Source organism: Rhinatrema bivittatum, chromosome 4 (assembly GCF_901001135.1).
Source record: "Rhinatrema bivittatum chromosome 4, aRhiBiv1.1, whole genome shotgun sequence".
Taxonomy (NCBI): domain Eukaryota; kingdom Metazoa; phylum Chordata; class Amphibia; order Gymnophiona; family Rhinatrematidae; genus Rhinatrema; species Rhinatrema bivittatum.
In genome coordinates, this window is record NC_042618.1 from 468,675,621 (window position 1) to 468,695,208 (window position 19,588).

Here is a 19,588-nt window from a genome sequence, read left to right on the forward strand (position 1 = left end):
AACAGCCTTCCAGCGGATAGTAAACCACTGGGGAACACCAGCCATGGATCTTTTGGCAACCGGGTCCAACACCCGAGTTCCCAAGTTCTTCAACCGAAGACAGGAACCGCTGTCCCAGGGAATCGACACCCTCGTCCAGACCTGGCCTCAGGAGGTCCTACTGTATGCCTTCCCTCCATGGCCACTACTGGGTGGAATCATCCACAAGATAGAACACCACAGAGGGCTGGTACTTTTAGTGGCCCTGGACTGGCCAAGAAGGCCATGGTACGCGGACGTGCGAAGACTTCTGGCGGGAAACCCTCTACCCCTACCTCCACACAGGGATCTACTCCAGCAAGGACCGATCCTCCACGAAGACCCACGAGATTCTTGCTTACGGTCTGGCCATTGAGAGGACTCATCTGAAAAAGAGTGGATACTCAGGACCAGTGATAGACACACTGCTCCGAGCCCGCAAGTTCTCCACCTCCTTAACATATATATGAGTATGGAGAATATTCGAAGCCTGGTGCGAGGACAGCGACATCCTTCCACGGACAGTCCGAATCCCCATGATCCTGGAATTTCTGCAGGACTGCGTGAACAAAGGGTTGTCGCTCAACTCCATCGAGGTACAACTGGCCGCCCTGGCCAGCTTCAGATCCAGGGTGGACGGCAGCAGCCTAGCAGTCCACCCAGACATCTCCCGCTTCTTAAAAGGGGTCAAGCACATTCGACCACCTCTAAAGTGGCCGATACCCCTATGGAATCTAAATCTAGTGTTAGACTTCCTAGCAGGAGCCTCATTCAGACCAACTTGCGGTCTGTCCCTACGGCTCCTGACCTTGAAGACTGCGTTCCTCGTGGCAATCTGCTCAGCCCGTCGAATCTCTGAACTTCAAGCACTATCATGCCGGGAGCCATTCCTCAGATTCACGCTGGGATCCATACAGCTGCGCACTGTACCCTCCTTCCTGCCAAAGGTGGTTTCTCACTTCCATCTAAACCAAACCATCTCGCTGCCATCTCCAGTCGAGCATAAGGTCTTGGAAGACTCACACCTTTTTCATCACCTGAATATCGGCAAACTCCTAGTCTGATACCTGGAAAGATCGGAACCTCTACGAAAGACAGACCATCTGTTCATTCTTCACAGCGGGAAGAAGCAAGGGGAAGCGGCCTTGCGGGCAACCATCGCCTGCTGGATCAAAGAAGTAATCAAGGCGGCCTATGTAGAGGCAGGCAAGCCCCCTCCTCTACAAGTCAAGGCCCATTCCACAAGGGCCCAAGCAGTGTCCTGGGCAGAAACCAAGATGCTGTCACCTGCATAGATCTGTCGGGCGGCAACATGGTCCTCCATCCACACCTTCTCTAGATTCTATCGCCTGGATGTTCAGGCCAAGAAGGACACAGCATTCGCTAGGGCAGTACTAAATGGCCCACGGGCAGCCTTCCGCCCAGTTCAGGAGTAGCTTTTGTACATCCCATTGGTCCTGAGTCCATCTGCTACACGCTAGGAAATGGAGAAATTACTTACTTGATAATTTCATTTTCCTTAGTGTAGACAGATGGACTCAGTACCCCCCGCCCATGGCTGGCTCACAATCAAGAAGCCCCGGGGGAACCTCCCCCCAAGTGAAACACAAGCACGGGTAAGCCAACTATTATTTCTAGTTCAGACACCCATATTACCAGGTGTCTGCGCCCTAGCGGTCTCCAGCTAGAAACCTCGTCATCCAATCTGAGTAATCAAGTTTCATGTTAATCAAGTTAACCAAATGAATCAAAATTATCCAAACACACATATATCCATAATTGCTTTTCGAGGAGAAAACTGAGGAACAGAGCCTCGTGCATGGATATATGTATGTAGTGCTGATGTCAGATTGAAATCTGACTCCGTCTCCAACTGCTAACAGGAGTACACTATACCCATTGGTCCTGAGTCCATCTGTCTACACCACAGCTTTCCAAACCTTTTATGTTGGTGACACACTTTTTAGACAAACATAATTTCAAGACACAGTAATTCAGTCTACTAGCAAACCAGAGGTTAAAGGTTAAACGAACGAAACATATTTTGACAATGTATGTATGTTTCCTTAAATATATACATAAATAAAATGTTTCACAACACAACCTATCTCATGAAAACCTTTCATTTATATTAAAAATATATAATTTTCCAAGATTAATGTTATTGTTATAATTTGAGTAACAATGTCTGTCCCCCACACACTCATCTCTCTACCCCCCAAGCATGTCTGTTCCCCACACACTCATCTCTCTCTCCCCCCCCCCCCCCCCCCCAGCACATGTCTGGCCCCCACACTCATGTACCTCTTCTTTTTGATTGTTGCCAGTTCAGTGCTTCACTCCCTTCAGAGTTCAAGCCTGCCGTGGTGCATAACACCTTCCATGATCACCAGACATTGTTGCTTGCAGTACTTGTTTGCCCACGTGCTCCTGGTGGCAGGCCTCATCAGCAGCAGCAGCCAATGACAGGGACAGCTGGTCTAAAGTCCCACCCACCAAGCCCAAAAAAACGCGATTGACAGCAAAAATCGCCCAATAATAAGCAACCCGCGAACTGAAAAAAAAAAGCGAATTGCTAGAAAAAAAAGCCCAAACTTGCGTCGGAGTTGACGGCGCGGCATCACGTGCCATCACCTGTGCGTGACCTGGAGAGGAGTGGCTATGTGGACCGGGTTTTAATGTGCTACGTTTGCGCGACACACCTGCACACTGCAGGCGACACACTAATGTGTCCCGACACACAGTTTGGAAAGCTCTGGTCTACACTAAGGAAAATGAAATTATCAGGTAAGTAATTTCTCCATTTTCTCAAGGAAGCTGGCGTTTATTGAAAATCATATAAACATTTAAATCTAAGTCTTTTGAATTTTCCCAGTGTAGTGTGAGAACTGCCACACGAGATGTTTAAAAAAAATGTTTATGCGAGGTCTTGCACGTTAGAAGAAGTAGTTCATCCACTGAATAAAATATATTTTCTACCTATGGCGGGGCATTCGAGGCCTCAGAATGAAGTATCTTTACAGTCCCCAGTAGATATGCAGGATTCCACATCTTTTCTGGAAAGATCTTCCCCTGAAGTTAGTGAGAGGGCTACCGGCATCCTTTGTTTGACCAGGATTTAAGCGCTGTTATGGTGCTTATATTTAAAAAATACGAGTACTAGTTTTTTTGGTCAAGCAGTGAGAATTTATGCTGACTGAGCCGAAGTCACGCAGGAGAGAGAGGGGGGTCTCCTGCCCTGAGTCAGGAGACGTGTACTTGAAGGGCGGCTTTTGCTTTGTCTTGTTCATGCAAATGTGTGATAAAGTATAATACTGATACCTATGTTTCTTATGTTCCAGAGCAACTGAGATTATTATTATTATTATTTTTTTTTTTTAAATAACACTTTATTGTGGATATAATATAACAACAGAACAAAGCAGCCTGATAGCCAGGAATACAGGAAAAGAAACAGCCAAATATTTAAAACATAATTTCACCAAACGTACAGACAGCATGTACCCACGAAATTTTCACATTTCAAATAAGACCTCTTCTAATCTTCCCTCCCCTATCCCCCCTTCCTGCCCTCACCCCTTAATTACCCTAACTTTATTCCTGATACTAATCCTTTCAAATTGGTCAGAGAAAATCCAGCCTTTCCACTTTTTGAAAGTAGAATATTTCGTCAGAGCATCACGTCTGATGGCTGTGAGTTTTGCTTTTTTTTTTTTCCCAGGTACTGAACTCTTTTTTTCAATTTAGCTATCACCTGGGCAATAACTGGGACCCCCACAACTTTTCCACTGTGCAGCCACCCGCATTCTGGCCACAACTACACAAAATGAGAGTAAGCGCTGTTCAGCATTATTTAAATCCAGGCATGGCCCACCTCACAGCCATATGTCCTGTGTCCTAGCTTCTTACATTCACTCCAAAACTCACATATTTTTGGTTAAGTCCACCCTTAGCAGAGCATCGCCTCCAACACGAAGGACTACTATTCAGAAGCCAGTTCTCCACCCTTGATGGAGTGGTATAACATCTTATATCCATTTTCTACCATGGAAGCAGGCATGGAGAAGTTGCCCACAGAATGAAAGCAAATATTCCATTTATTTATTTATGAACTTTTAATATACCGACATTCGAGGAACACATCACGCCGGTTTACAATTAACTCAAAGAAAGGAAAATTACATTTAACTCCCCATTTCTCTGTATCTGAGTAATTTTAGATGCTAGGAAATTAATTCCTTCTACTCCAGCTCCCAAGCGTTGCGGTGTGATGAATTTCTTTGATGGCTAAGTTAGGATTTTATACCACAATTGTTTCTTTTTTTTGCCGTCTTCTCTAGTCTCTTCCTCCCCCTCTTTTCATGAGAAACAATAATTGTATGCTTATGATATTGTTTTTTTTCTAATATGATTTTTCAATATTATTTCTCATCATGTTTCTGTAACAAAGAGTGGTTTGACTTTAATATTAATGCATAACAATTTACAATTTTTTTAACTATAATAATTTGTTACATTCCAAAGAAAGAAAAAAAACTTACAAAGTAATGCAAATGGGAGGACAGCGTCAACCTCAGGAATAAGAATGAAATTATTCAAGAAACTTGTTCTGTTATTTGAATAGTAATCCCAGAGAGACAAGAGGCAGCTCAGCCGGGGCAGGAACAGAGAGCAGTCCTGCATACTGAGACACATTGTACGAAACACATTCTGAACTGCGGAAAGAGAATAACATTCAGAAGGGTGGGTGTTGAAAAATTAATAAAAACCGTTTCAACACAGTAAGGGCGGGTGTTACCCAAACTTTTAACCCGAAGTCCCAGCTTCGGATGAGCCCATGCCTGCAGTGAAAAAAAAAAATAACATTCACTATAGAGAATATTTAAAATAGAAAAGACTATTTCTCCCCTTTTGTATTGCCTTTGGTTTGTGATATTAAGTAAGTGCTAGTACACCTGGTGAGGGGTTTCTCACGCTGTAGGTAAAGCCTTTCCTGAAGGGTGGCATTTCTTTAAACAGGGTTTGCCTAGGCCGAGGATGAGCCTGCTCCACCTGCTCTCTGGTTTGCGAGTTTAGATGGCGGCCTTTGTTTTGTTTTGGGGTTGTGTTTTTTTTTCAGGTTGTTACCCTCGCGGTGTACACCTTCTTCTTTGCGTGCTTGATTGGACGGCAGTTCTTGGACCCTTCACAGGCCTATGCGGGGCACGACCTGGATCTGTATGTTCCCATCTTTACTCTCCTGCAGTTCTTCTTCTACGCAGGCTGGCTCAAGGTAAGAACATCTTGGGCTTCGTTTGTAGGTCGTCGGAGCCTTTATCACGGAAAAAAAAGGTGACGTGCAACCCGGGGGCAGCAGAACACATTTTTGGTTGGGAGGGGAGGCCAAATCAACCAACATCCACTCCCCCCCCCCACAATCAGCCAGATTGCCTGCCTCCATCTTCCCTCCCCAGCAAGCCAGTCTGCCTCCAACCCCCTCCTTCTCCAGCCTACCTCCCAAACAGGCCCATTCAATAAAGTCCGCGGGAGTGCTGGCGCTCCGTGGTGAGTGCCCGCTCTCCTGGGCACGCGATTCTTTATTTAAATTCGGACCCTTGCTCATAAGGAGGCGGCGGCTGTCAGCGTGTCTGACAGCCGATGCTTAATTTTACCGGCGTCGGTTGTCGAACCCGCTGACAACCATGGGTTCAGAAAACGGACGCCGGCAAAGTTGAGTGTCTGTTTTCCAACCCGCGGGCCATGGGCAGATCTTTTTTTTTTTTAAATTTTTGGGCTGTACAGAAAAGCAATTTTTTCTGCTTTTCTGTACAAGTTCCTGATGCCGGCCGAAATTTAACTCCTGCCTTTGGCGGCTTGGCTGCACATTTTACTTTCTGTATTGCAGGTGACTGACTAATATGCAAATGCATGTTGATGAGCCTGTGATGAGCGCTATTAGTTATGGGGGGGGAGGGGGTTGGCCGCACGTTTTCCATGTGCTATTACCACCCCTTACAGTATAAGGGGTAATAATAGCGTGTCAAAAACTCGTAGCCAAATGGGGGCTAAACGGTGCGCTCAGCTGAGCGCACTGTTCTCTTTCGGCCTGAAAGAAACCAGTCTGGCTTGCTGGGCATGGGGTCCTGGAGGTAAACAGACTGGCTTTCTTTCAGGCCAAAACAGAACGGTGCGCTTGGCTGTCTGTGAGTTTGAGCTGCACGAGTGCCTGTATTCTCACGCTGATCTCGTGAAACTGAGACCAGCATGAAACTACAGAGAGACAGGCAACTTAAACTTAGAGAGCCCTGTGGTGCCAGCAGCTGTTCTAGAGAGAGAGGGTTAGAAAAGATTGGCCGTGTGGCCTATCCCATTTAGATGTTTATAGGGGATCCCCCAACCAAATGAGTTTAAGATCCAAGGTACTGACTTAGGTAATGCCCAACAAAATTTTTTATTTTAAATGCACTGTTTTAAGTGCTAATTCATGTGCATTTTTTTTATTGCAAATTCTAAAATGGAGAAACGTAGTAAAGATCATATACTAACATTATATAGTGATGTGGTCAAGTGAACCATCCAATGAAATTACCTTAAAGCAGATGTACCTAAGAAACAAACTGTTGAATTGGTTTAGAAAACATCATTTTCCATCTAATTTCTCCCTCTTTTGCAGTTCATTCCTTTATAAATACAAACATTTGACCTGTGGCATCTTACATGGCACCACATCCAGGTTTACTTTTTATCCTGCATTGCCCTGTGCCCCACTGCGTGCTGCTGGACAGATGTGCTTACGCCTGCCTGGGCTCAGGAAACTCTTGGAGCTGTAACTCGATTCCTCTGTAAAATGATATCAGTGGCATCATTCCAAGAGCTCCCGCTGTGCAAGAGTACACAGAGTACTGACAGCTATAAAAAAAAAAAATGTAAAGTGCATGCTATCCACTTACCCTCTGAATTGAATTCTGTCACGATAAGCAAACTGGAGTAAAGTTGACCACTATTTTATTTGCATGCTACCATAGCTCCCCAATTTGTAATAAAACATTTTCTGTACTGTTTGCTGACCTATTTCAGTTCATCTTTTTTAGTCTGAGTGCAGTAGAGCTCTGATCAAGGGATGGCCAAGGCTTCCTTCATGCTGGCAAGTGACTGAGAACCACACCCTGTGGATCAGGCAAACTGCAGCAGGCTTGGGTGATTACTTCTCAACCATCTGGCTAAGATCCAAGGGTAGGGTCTTGGTTATTAACCAGTATGGTGCCTTCTTGGCTTAGGCTGAGACCCTGTAAAAATATGGGGGCTGATGGGGAAGGAGAGGCTGTTTCGTGCCCCGCCACTCAACCCCATTGGGAATATGATTACATTACGATTATTGCCAAAAGCAGGAGGATTAACATCTTGTTTAATATTTTTTTTAATTGGATAATCAATGGCAACTAATCAACTTGAATGATTGGTTCTAAACATAAATACAATTATGTAAAAAAATTACAAAAGATAGGGCCCTGCCGTGTATTAACTCTGCAGTACTTGGGAGTGCCAGTGACAAAGGAGGAATCAATTGACGGCAAGTCGCTAATGCTTTGTGTTGGATTGTGTGGACGGTAGGTGGCGGAGCAGCTTATCAATCCCTTTGGTGAGGATGATGACGATTTTGAAACCAACTGGTGCATCGACAGAAATCTGCAGGTTAAGTACACCTTTCTGATAAATACCACAAACAAAAGTACAAAAATAGTATGAAATGTAATTTTCTCAATGCTTTAATACATTTTGGGGTGAATGTTCAAAGCCCCGTATGCACACAAATGGCCATTTGAAAATTGTGCAGGCAAAAGCAATTTTATATGGACTTTTACACACCACAACACTTACAGAACTATAAAAGCAATTTTACATGGACTTTTACTCGCCACAACACTTACAGAACTATAAAAGCAATTTTACATGGACTTTTACACGCCACAACACTTACAGAACTATAAAAGACCACAGAGCAGAACCATTTCCAAATTCCAGTAAATTTATTATAAAACCCACTTCAGTGCATATTTCTTAGGCAATCCCACCCAGATCTAGAAACTAAGGAACAGCAACCAAGTATAGTTATACAATTCCTTTCGAGTGCACTGGGGGAAAGCAACTGATTGAGTAATACTGATAGAACTCCTGTCTACTGGATTCTTCTCTCCCATCCCAGGTCACAGAGCAAACTACTCAGATCCTCTCTTGATCCCATCATGTCAATCATTCTTTTGGCTATTCGTTCTTATATGTATTATGCTCTTTACCCCCGTTGTAACTCTCCCACCATGTATATGTATAGCTCTAGGTTCTTGTTCACACTATGTTACAAGTTATTTGTATCTCATGTTCTTTGTACTCGCCCCCAGGCGACAGTTCAGTTCTTATGTAAACCGGTGTGATATGTATTCTATACAGGAACTTCGGTATATAAAAAGTTAAAAAAAATAAATTCTTCCTTCTGCAAGTTTGACCAATTCTTAAAGAAACAATAACTGACCCATTAGACTACACAAGTTATCGTCCCATTGCATCTTTAACTACAATTGTAAAAATGATTGAATCTGTTGTACTGTATCAACTGACAGAGTACATTAATGATAATTTGATTCAAAACCCCAACTAGCATGGTTTCAGGCAAGGCCATTGCATTGAAACACTGCTATTGTCATCTTTTGACATTATCAGATGTGGCTTCAATTCCAACACTGACTACATCTTGGTTTGTTGGACACTATCAATCACAATATTCTTCTAACATGATTAAAAACTATTGGCATTTACTGGGACTGTACTTCAATGATTCACCTCTTATTTACTCAACCAAACTCAACAAATAAGGATTGGCTCATACAAATCTAACTGGTATGAAATTGCATCTGGACTACCTCAAGGCTCAGCACTTTCTGCATCACTCTTCAACAGAACACAAGATGTGCTGGCGAACTAACCTCAGGGCCCTGCAGACAGTGCAGAATGTGTTGCCAGAGGATGTGGTTAGTGCAGTTAGTGTAGCTGTGTTTAAAAAAGGATTGGATAAGTTCTTGGAGGAGAAGTCCATTACCTGCTATTAACTGAGTTGACTTAGAAAATAGCCACTGCTATTACTAGCAGCAGTAACATGGAATAGACTTAGTTTTTGGGTACTTGCCAGGTTCTTATGGCCTGGATTGGCCACTGTGGGAAACAGGATGCTGGGCTTGATGGACCCTTGGTCTGACCCAGTATGGCATGTTCTTATGTTCTTATCTCCATTAGGTTAACTTTTCTCTGGTCTTGACGTAAATTTCAAAATTTACACTGACATTCAGTTTTTCATTCCTTACAATTCTTCCTGATCTAATACTCCACCCATTGCATTACTATGCATAAATTCAGTTAAAATGTGGTTATCCCATATTAGACAAACTCAATACAGTTAAAACTGAAATAATGTTCTTATCAGTGATAAACAACCCAACACACCATCCACCAAATTCACTCACTATTGAGTCAATGTAATCCGATTGTACTAAAAGCACAAAACTTAGGGGTTATGTTAGACTTAGAACTATCAATGAAACATACATATCATCCATGGTAAAATCATCTTTTTATAAAATAGACATGTTAAAGCAGCTAAAACCTTTACTGCATACAAACTATTTCCTCATGGCCCTGATTTTGACCAACCTTGATTACTGTAATTCTTTAAGAACATAAAAACATAAGAAATTGCCATGCTGGGTCAGACCAAGGGTCCATCAAGCCCAGCATCCTGTTTCCAACAGAGGCCAAGCCAGGCCACAAGAACCTGGTAATTACCCAAACACTAAGAAGATCCCATGCTTCTGATGCAATTAATAGCACCGGTCCAAGTACAGATCCCTGAGGCACTCCACTGTTTACCCTTTTCCACTGAGAAAATTGACCATTTAATCCTACTCTGTTTCCCTGTCTTTTAACCAGTTTGTAATCCACAAATGGACATCGCCTCCTATCCCATGACTTTTTAGTTTTCTTAGAAGCCTCTCATGAGGGACTTTGTCAAACGCCTTCTGAAAATCCAAATACATTACATCTACCGGTTCACCTTTATCCACATGTTTATTAACCCCTTCAAAAAAATGAAGCAGATTTATTAGGCAAGACTTCCCTTGGGTAAATCCATGTTGACTGTGTTCCTTTAAACCATGTCTTTCTATATGCTCTACGATTTTGATCTTGAGAATAGTTTCCATTATTTTTCCCGGCACTGAAGTCAGGCTCACTGGTCTATAGTTACCTGGATCACCCCTGGTGCCTTTTATAAATATTGGGGTTACATTGGCCACCCTCCAGTCTTCAGGTACAATGGATGATTTTAATGATAGGTTACAGATTTTTACTAATAGATCTGAAATTTCATTTTCTAGTTCCTTCAGTACCCTAGGATGCATACCATCTGGTCCAGGTGATTTGCCACTCTTTAATTTGTCAATCTGGCCTACTACATCTTCCAGGTTCACAGTGATTTCGTTCAGTTCTTCTGACTCATCACCCCTGAAACCCATCTCAGGAACTGGTATCTCCCCAACATCCTCATTAATAAACACAGAAGCAAAGAATTCATTTAGTCTTTCTGCAATGGCCTTATCTTTCCTAAGAGCCCCTTTAACCCCTTGGTCATCTAATGGTCCAATCGACTCCCTCACAGGTTTCTTGCTTCGGATATATTTTAAAAAGTTTCTTTTATGAGTGTTTGCCTTTATGGCCAACTTCATTTCAAATTCTCTTTTTGCCTGTCTTATATCTAGGATTACCAACATGCACAATTCAGCTATTGCAATTGATTCAAAATTCAGTGCCTACATTTTAACAAATTCAGGCCATTGGAAACATATTTCTCCCATTATTTCTTCCTTACATTAGCTACCTATCACATTCTGTATCCAAAATAAGGTATTAGTAATGATTTTCAACTTACTTCATAACGATTCATCTATCTGATTATGCACATCGCTTCGATTATACAAACTTTCTAGGCAATTGATGTCCACAAATAAAAATCTACTGGACATTCCCACTCTAAAACTGGCAGGACCTGATATCACCAGGAAGCGAGCTTTTTCAAGGGCGGGCCCTATTCTCTGGAACGTGTTACCAGATTCCCTGCACATTACCACAAATATAAAAGAGTTCTTAAAACTAATTTATTTAATAAGGTGTTTGACATCTGAATAAGTTACCCAGAACCCCTCGCTGCTTATTTAATGATGCTGGATTATGTTATAATGATGCTTTGCCAGAATGCAGAAATTAATGCTTTTGTATTTAATTGTATGTTGTTTTTAAAGTAAAGTATTTGATCTTATTTTGTTTTTACTTGAATGTTATTTTGTAAACCGCCATGAGCAATACTTATTGTAGTTTGCAGTATATACTGTAAGACATTTTAAATAAATAAATGTCAGACGTGCTGCATGGTAAGACGTGCTGCATGGTCAGACGTGCTGCATGGTAAGAGTGTGTTCCATACCTTTGCTGACTAATCTCATCAGATGCTCAAAGAAATCTGGTTTTGCCCCATTGTCCAGCCTGCAGATTGTTTGCACAGATCTGGCGACCAGTTCTTGCATTATCCCTGGGATGATGAAATCATATTGCCCTGCTTTCTGTATTTTATCAGTGTACGCACATAAACTGCACACAATAATTAACATATATTAAAACAGAAAACAGAGCATTAAGGTCTGAAAAGGTTCTGGCCAGAACTCCTAATAAAATTAAGACTCTTAACAACAGAGTAAGTAGATGTTTTCTCTCTATTCTATCACTGACACTGATCTGCATATCCAATTGATCAATGCCCTCCCCCCATTGCTTTTGCTCTGTATTTCATGGTCCCCATATTCCTTCCTGGAGTAGGTGCTCTTATGCAAGGGTTTTGCGATCGATAAGCAGTATTCACTAGAGTCTCAGATTTTTCATCTCAGTGACACTCCTATATCAAGTGGTTCCCTGTCAAGCAGAACCCCTCAGCAGTTCCTACAACCCTCCCATATCCACATAGTTCATTCAAGTTGCCTCTAGAATAAAAGATTCAAAATAGATCCTTTTTTAGTGAGTGTATGGTGCTACCACCCAAACAGCTTTGTGACGCTTTTCAGAAAAGATTCAGCCCTAGATCCAAAGGAGGATGGGGGAAGTACAGCGCCCAGAGACAGAAGCTGTAGCTGTTGCTGAGTGCTAACCTGTCACTTGATATAGAGGGGCCAATATTTATCACTATTTAGCCAGATAAATAGGGACTTTTCTGGCTAAGTGGCAGCTGCTGAATATCCGGATACCTTCAGCGGCCACCTCCTAGCTGGATAAGTATTTATCCGACTAAGTAGGTAGCCAAATAACTTGGGGCCGGGCAATGGTCGGATCGAGGCAACTTATCTTAACTGGATAAGTGCCTATATTCATCCTTATCTGGACAAATTAATCAAATAACTTTAGACCTACATAGCTGGTCTAACTTATCCAAATGCAACTTATCCGGTTATATTCAGCAGCCTAGCTGCTGAATATCCCTTCTAAGATATCCAGATACGTTATATCCAGATAACTTAGAGAAGCGGATATCTTTGAATAATGGGCCCATAGCATCTAATCCTCATTAAGCAATTATTTACTGCAGTCTCTGACATCAGAATGAGTGATAATAATAATTGGGGGGGGGGGGTCCAGTGCTGTATTAATATTCATAATAGTGCGTTAAAACTACATGACAAGATGGCTAGGCAAGAGGACCCCTTGTGCTAATGACACCATCTCATTATCATTTATATGACCCTAGGTCTCTCTTTTGGCTGTGGATGAAATGCACATGAACTTACCAAAAATGAATAAAGATATTTATTGGAATGATTCTGACGTCCGACCACCCTACACTTTGGCAGCAGCTGATTACTGCATTCCTTCCTTCCTGGGATCAACTGTTGACATGGGGTAAATGTTACCTATTTGATAAAGCTTTTGTTACTGATTTACAGGATAATTGCAGGTTTTCTAGTACATCTTACTGTTTTGGTCCTTTCCACCAGTGCCACCAAGGCATATACACAACATAAACTGACATAAGTACGTTAAGGGATCACAGCTTGGGGTGACGCAGACACGAGCACGTTGAAGTATCCTGGCTTTGGGTGATTTTATTGCTGTTCCTTGGTACAGTTTACATAATTGTTTCATTCCTCAGCACTATCACTGGAAGCTGTAATTATTTAACAGATTTGGTTTTCTAATTCACTATTTAAGAACCATTGACAAAAAAGTAAAATGCAGCTTCCTTGTAAGAGAGAATGATGCACACAAAGTCTGGGCAATCTGTTAGTCAGGAACAGGAGATATGCAAAATGCATCCAAATACCATTAAATTATTTTACATTTCCTAACTGGTCTGGACTATAGAAAAGGTCTCTGACAGCCATAGGGAACCTTTTGAGCTTAGGTGCCATAATAGGCCAAACATTTAAAATTACCAAGTTCATGGCTATCAATATCTTACAGATTTCACTTACTTTGGCATTTATATGGCACAAAAAAAGGACATAGCACGTAAATTGTAAAGATGGTGATACATGAGTAAGAATGAATAGGATGAACTTAACAGACAATAGGAAACCAAGAATACGATGGTGGTTTCCTATGTCCACCTGGAATAGGAGTGAGTCCACTAATTAATTTTACATAGATCACCAATTGTTCTTCAGATGTGAACCTCTGAGCAGCTGGGAGTTGTGCTGCTTGAGTGCAATAGGATTGCTCATGAGTGCTATTTCAAGCCCTCGAGTCCTTGCAACCATCCCCCTACCCTTTGACCTCTAGCACAAAGCAGAGAACACTCCAGAAGGATTTCTGGCTCTTGTTAATTGCTTGATTTTAAAATATATCCTAAAGGAAAATCAAAATTCAAAACATTTTTTAATATCATGCCAAAAAATTATTTTTTTTAATATTTTTCAATTTTTAATTGTTTTAATTTTTATATACCGCATCAGCAAGCCTGTCAACGTGTCTCAATAGTTTTTCTGAGACTGTCCGGACTTCTCAACCATTTGCGGCTTTTAGAGTATCAATTATATCTCTCAGGATTTAACAAAGTCTGTTATTTTCAAAGAATATGTAAGAATATTTGGCGTTAAAACCATTTTGGAAGAAGTTAACAACTACTGATTTACCATTAAGGCTCCTGATGAAGCTAGATGATGCGAAACTTTGGCTGTTGCTGAGCCAGCAGTATTATATAGAAGTGAACGGGATATTCTTTAATAAAAAAAAATATTCTTTGAAAATAACAGACTTTGTTAAATCCTGAGAGATATAATTGATATTATAAAAACCACAAATGATTGAGAAGTCTGGACGGTCTCAGAAAAACTATTGAGACACGTTGACAGGCTTGCTGATGCGGTATATAAAAATTAAAACGAACAATTAAAAATTGAAAAATATAAAAATAATTTTTTTGGCATGATAAACATTTTTTGAATTTCGATTTCCTTTTGGATATATAAGATATAATGTGGGAATCGTTTGTGGCCCTTTCTGTATATTGATTTTAAAATATATATTGTGGCAAACAGAATAATATAAGACTACTTTGTAGTTCTCCCCAAGAAAATGTCTGCCAGACCTAACTCGTGCTTTAATGTCAGACTGTGGGGATTTGGATTTCATTAGGGTGTGACATTTAATCTTGCAGGTTGCCAGATTCTGTCTTTCTGCGAGGTGAAGATTTTCTCTGGGATGAAGTTCATGACAGACCCAGACGACAGCAGTCAGTGCTAAAAAGAGTAAAACGTTTTTTGAGTGTTCATGAAAATCCTGACACTCCTAAAAGGATAATAAGCCGCCAAGACAGCGACACATCCGACGTCTTTTTCCCAACTAGTGACACAAGTGGCATCACTGGCTCTCATGATGTGTCTGCAAGAGGGAGATCATTAATTGCAAATGCCAAAAGGCATGAACAAGCTGAGAGGCATACAAAACTGCCTTCCACGATGGGAGATCTATCAACTATTCGAGAAGTCAGTAGATCTGAAAGATCTTCTAGTCAACAATCCAATCCAAAGGAAGCCCCAGCTACCCAGACTTTGCAAGTCCCTCAGACAAGCGCCACTGCAGCTGCCAGCACAAGGTCTGTCGCTCACAACGAAATCTTGCAAACGAATGTTCCTCTGGTCTCGCAGACAGCGACAGACCCTCTACAGAGCAAATCTGATCCAAACATTCATGCTTTCAAACCCCAGCAGACACTTTCTAATGAAGGAAAGTCTGAGCAAGACCCCGTGGCAGAGAGTCAGACACCAACTGATGTACACAAAGGTGGGACAGGGGACGGCAAGGAATCAAGTTCAAGGTCAAATCAGAGTTCTGTAGACACTGCCCCACTTTTAGCAACTTCAGAAAGAAACTCATCCAGCTGTGGGAAAGACGTGGCATCTACGCCTGGTCCTAAGGAGACAGAAGGCACGTTTCACTTATTAAAGCACCTGGATGCTAAAGAAACAGACATTATAGAGTTTAATAATGAGGAGGAAAAAAACTTATAACCAGAGTGCCAAGAACTTTTAGTTTAGTTTTTGGAACTAAAGCTCTGTTTAATAGTAAAGCAATGCCACAGCCCCAATGAAGGACAAATGGTGTTCTCCACTATATTTGAGGAATTTAGCCCCTGTAGCGTGAGTGACAAGTTATTTCATTTGCACACTCAAAGTCAATATGATTGAAGCAGCAATTGTTTTATAACTCTTTATCTTTTCAACCCAAACCGTAATAAAATTTCCATGCGTGTTCATGAAAGCAACTGATAAAGAGCACGGGGTAGAGCCAGGCATTACATGGGCAGGAAAGGGTACAGGCCTCCCCCAGCCCTGCTGGTGCACCTCAATCCCGACTGCCAGGGATGACCTTCTCCCGCTTCAGACTTGGAGGAGTCCTAAGCAGTGATGGCATGATTAGGTGTTTTCTGTAATTTCTGCAAAGGACTGGCAGCGCTGTGTGTATATCTAGCTATCTAGATAGATAGATAGATAGATATAGATACACACACACACACACACACACTGAATATATATTTCAGCCAAATTTTACCCCTCTTCCTCTTCTATTCACGTTGCATCTTGGGAGCAGGAATAAAGTCAGGAGATACTGAGGTGGGAGCTGAGAAAATTATAATGCATTACTCTTGCATGAAATTAAACGTGCAATTAAAGGAGCTTACAGTAAATACTTCACTTTATTTATTTACCTTAACAATTTATATTCCGCCAATCCCCAAACTTCAGTGGATAAATTACATAAATTCTGGTGTGTGCATCAAAACGAATGCACACACCAGAAGACTGAACATGTAACATGAAACCATATGCTAATAAAAATTACAGACATCCACATGTAGTAATGACAATGTAACAATGAACATACACTTACACTGCCGCCACTTTGTTATATATACGGCTCGGGCAGCCCTATACCGAAGTTCTGGGCAAACAGCAAAAGCAAGCATGAAAAGGGGGCCTTAAAAAGCTTTGGATAATGAAGTAAATTGTGTTCTGCCCTAACTTCTGCTGGTAGATTCTGGGCCAGGTATTCTAAAAATCCATTCTTTAGACTCAACCAAGGGAATCCGTAAGAGATACTTAGATGAGGAACGAAGGGCCCGGGGTGGAGTGATATTTTTGAACCGTATAAACTAAGCAAAAGGGAGCGCAAGATTATGAAGAGCTTTGACGTTCAAGCTAAGGATTTTGAACCTCACTCGCCACACCACAGGCAGCCAGAGAAATTCGGCTACGACAGGCGAAATGTGTTTTGAGTGAAGAGACGCCAGAAATTAAATGGGTGGCGGAGTTTTTAGCACTCTCAAATGAGAATATGGTAAACCCAGAAACAACGCGTTGCAATAATCAAGTGAATACAGAATCAATGATTGCGAACTACTGTGAAAATCTGAATAAGTGAGAAAAGGCAAGTTCATAGGCGGAGGCTATTGGGAAGAAAAAGTGCATGTTATCAGCCTACAGTTTGAATGAAATATCACAATGGACTAGGACACAGCATCGAGGAGTTAAATAAACATTAAAAGCGAAGATCCCTGTGGAATGCCTGCTGACTGGAGATGCATCATCCAGTTTGTATCTCCTATCAAAACTCTGTATGAACGAGCGGACAGTCAAGAAAGGAGAAAACCAAGAAGAGCCAAGGGACCCCAATTGACCTAATAATATATCATGGTCAGTTGCCATGAATGATGCTTGCTTTCCATTTGTAACTACTAAGGAAAGCAGGACAGCTAGAGGCAATTTTTAGAAATCCCGAGAAGCTACAGAAATATCTACAGCACCTGAATGTAATCCACTTTGAAGTGTCACAAAAGGCAGAATATAAGTTTAACAAATTACTTATTAATTTTCAGAAGGAAATTACACGCAGGGCTGAATTTAAGATTTTGGTGGCCAGAGGCATCAAACTTAGAAATGCACTGGAGTTGGGGGGGGGGGGGGGGGGGAAGGTGGACAGGGTTCTGGCTAGTCCCAGGCCACAGAGCTCAAGTGATAGAAAGGAATTAAAATCAGGATGAAAAGCGTGATCTGGTGCATGCTCACAGGCCCTGCAATGGCCCCATTTCCTTGGCAGGGTAGCTGTAAGGGCAAGAACAGGAGAGGGGCATGCCACATTGCCCTGAGGAGCTGGTCTGAGTCTGTGAGAACACAAGCCTAAAAGGCAAGAGGGTGCCAAAAGCAACCTTTGCTAGGATGCCATTTTGACCAGCAGTTGCCCATTACCAAGGAAGCCTTTGCAAGGGGTAGAGACACTGCCAGGCCTGTGAGTGTGCATGTCCACTCCCATGTTTCTTCCAATTACTGCACAAGTGTGGTTCTGCCTGAAGATCCCAGCTGATTTGCTTCTTTCAGCTCTGGATGGGTGCTGGCTGCAGAACCTGATAGTGCCCTCAAATTTAGGCAGTTGCTTCTGCCAAAATCTGGGCCTGACTACACAGGTGGCTTCCTTTTGTAAGTTTTTACAGTTCTGTGCCCGTGTACATTGCACCCGTGTTTTTGGTGGGCAACACCACACTGAGGGAAGGGTTCAACCAGACCAATTTTCCTAGGTAAATAAAATTGCCCTCATAGAAGCAAAACTGAAATTACTTTGAAAGTATCTGAATGTCTAGTGCAAATGTTCAACTTGCATTTTGGACCAAATAAATAAAGATCATTATCCAAAAAAAAAAAAGGTTTTATAATCATTTTGTAGTAATTCAAGACAACTTTCATCCTGAAAATTAAAGGTAGCCAACTTGCCAAGCCTTACCTGACACTAAGGAAGGGGCTCTCTCAACAAATCTATTGGTGGCCTCAGCGTTGAGCTACCAGTCCTTGCTGGTAGCCTCACTAAAAAGTTTTCCTACAATACTCAGTTGAGTTTTTTTGTCTTCAGTTTGAGTTTTTTCACACACTCAGATTTTGGATTAGTTTTTGGATGAATTGTTGTAAGTCACCCAGAACATGGGATGGAGTGGCTTAAAAATGTTGTAAATAAGATGATGATTGAAGATGAGTTTTTCTGCCACTGTGCATCTCCACTTTGTTGTGTAGTAACAATACAGCTTCCTCATGTCCCGGGATCACTCCTATGTTATAGCTCCCGAAAGCTATAGGCCATCCAGAATGTGGAATAGGATACAGTCCCTTCATTATCCCACTCACAGCCATAATGATTCTATTCTCTTAAATGGAATGCCCAAAGCTTCCTTTGCCCTGTATGTTTGTCTTGATTAGAATGTAAGCTCTGCAGAGGAGAGACTGTCTCTTATCTGTTGCTGTACAGCACTGTGTCACTGAGTAGCACTGTAGAAGTGATAAGTAGTAGGAGATTGTCAGGGTTATCAGGGCTCAGCAATTATGGATCACCCTGGATGGATGGTGCATATCTGAAGAGGCTAGGCCCAAGTGTGATGGTGACGCCCAGGGGCTGGACTGGAGCCAGAAGAGAGGAGTGGAGCTGGAGCACTGGAATAAGATGACAAGGTTAAAACAGGGTCAGGATCAGAGAGAGGCCAAACAAACAGAGGTTCTGCAGGGTGTATGCCAAGAAGGTTATTACTTCTGAGAGTGCCTTATATGTTGGTCTCAGTTTGGGGCACACCCAAGGCTGCTCCTATCAGACTCCTGCAGAGGCATGTCTAGCTTTCTCTAGTATAGAGGGTAAAAATACTAGAACTCTCTGGAGATCCAGGAGCCTCTAGCTCACTTGCAGGTTCACAGGCTGCAACTCCCAGGAATGTGGGTTCAAACCCTGAGAGAATCCCCCACCCCACCCCCCTTCTGATGGGGAAATGGCAGACACCCCAAGGTCCTCTGGAGTCCCAGACCCAACCTGGAAAGGCACAGTCCAGAACAGACATGGGGCCACACTTTGGCAGGCTGGAATCAGAAATAGGGTCTAGAGTGAGACCAGGACCAAGGTCACAGGCTGCAGTCTCTGGAGTAACAAGCACAGTCAGAAACAGTTGCAGTCTCAGGTGCAATCGGAGCAAGAACTGGAA

The 19,588-nt window shown here is 42.2% G+C and overlaps 1 protein-coding gene across 2 annotated transcripts in view; it reads left to right on the forward strand.

Annotated features, from left to right (window-relative positions):
- The window catches only part of BEST3 (bestrophin 3), a 50,183-nt gene extending 34,350 nt beyond the window's left edge, over nt 1–15,833 (forward strand). The window contains exons 7-10 of one of the 2 annotated variants that reach the window (XM_029597203.1): nt 5,138–5,290; nt 7,609–7,689; nt 12,830–12,981; nt 14,738–15,833. In XM_029597203.1, coding sequence (XP_029453063.1) covers nt 5,138–5,290; nt 7,609–7,689; nt 12,830–12,981; nt 14,738–15,590 — 1,239 coding nt within the window. In that variant the 3' untranslated portion in view covers nt 15,591–15,833. The remainder of the gene's footprint in view (nt 1–5,137; nt 5,291–7,608; nt 7,690–12,829; nt 12,982–14,737) is intronic. The other variant, XM_029597204.1, reaches the window with a different exon arrangement.
- Nucleotides 15,834–19,588: the final 3,755 nt, after the last annotated feature.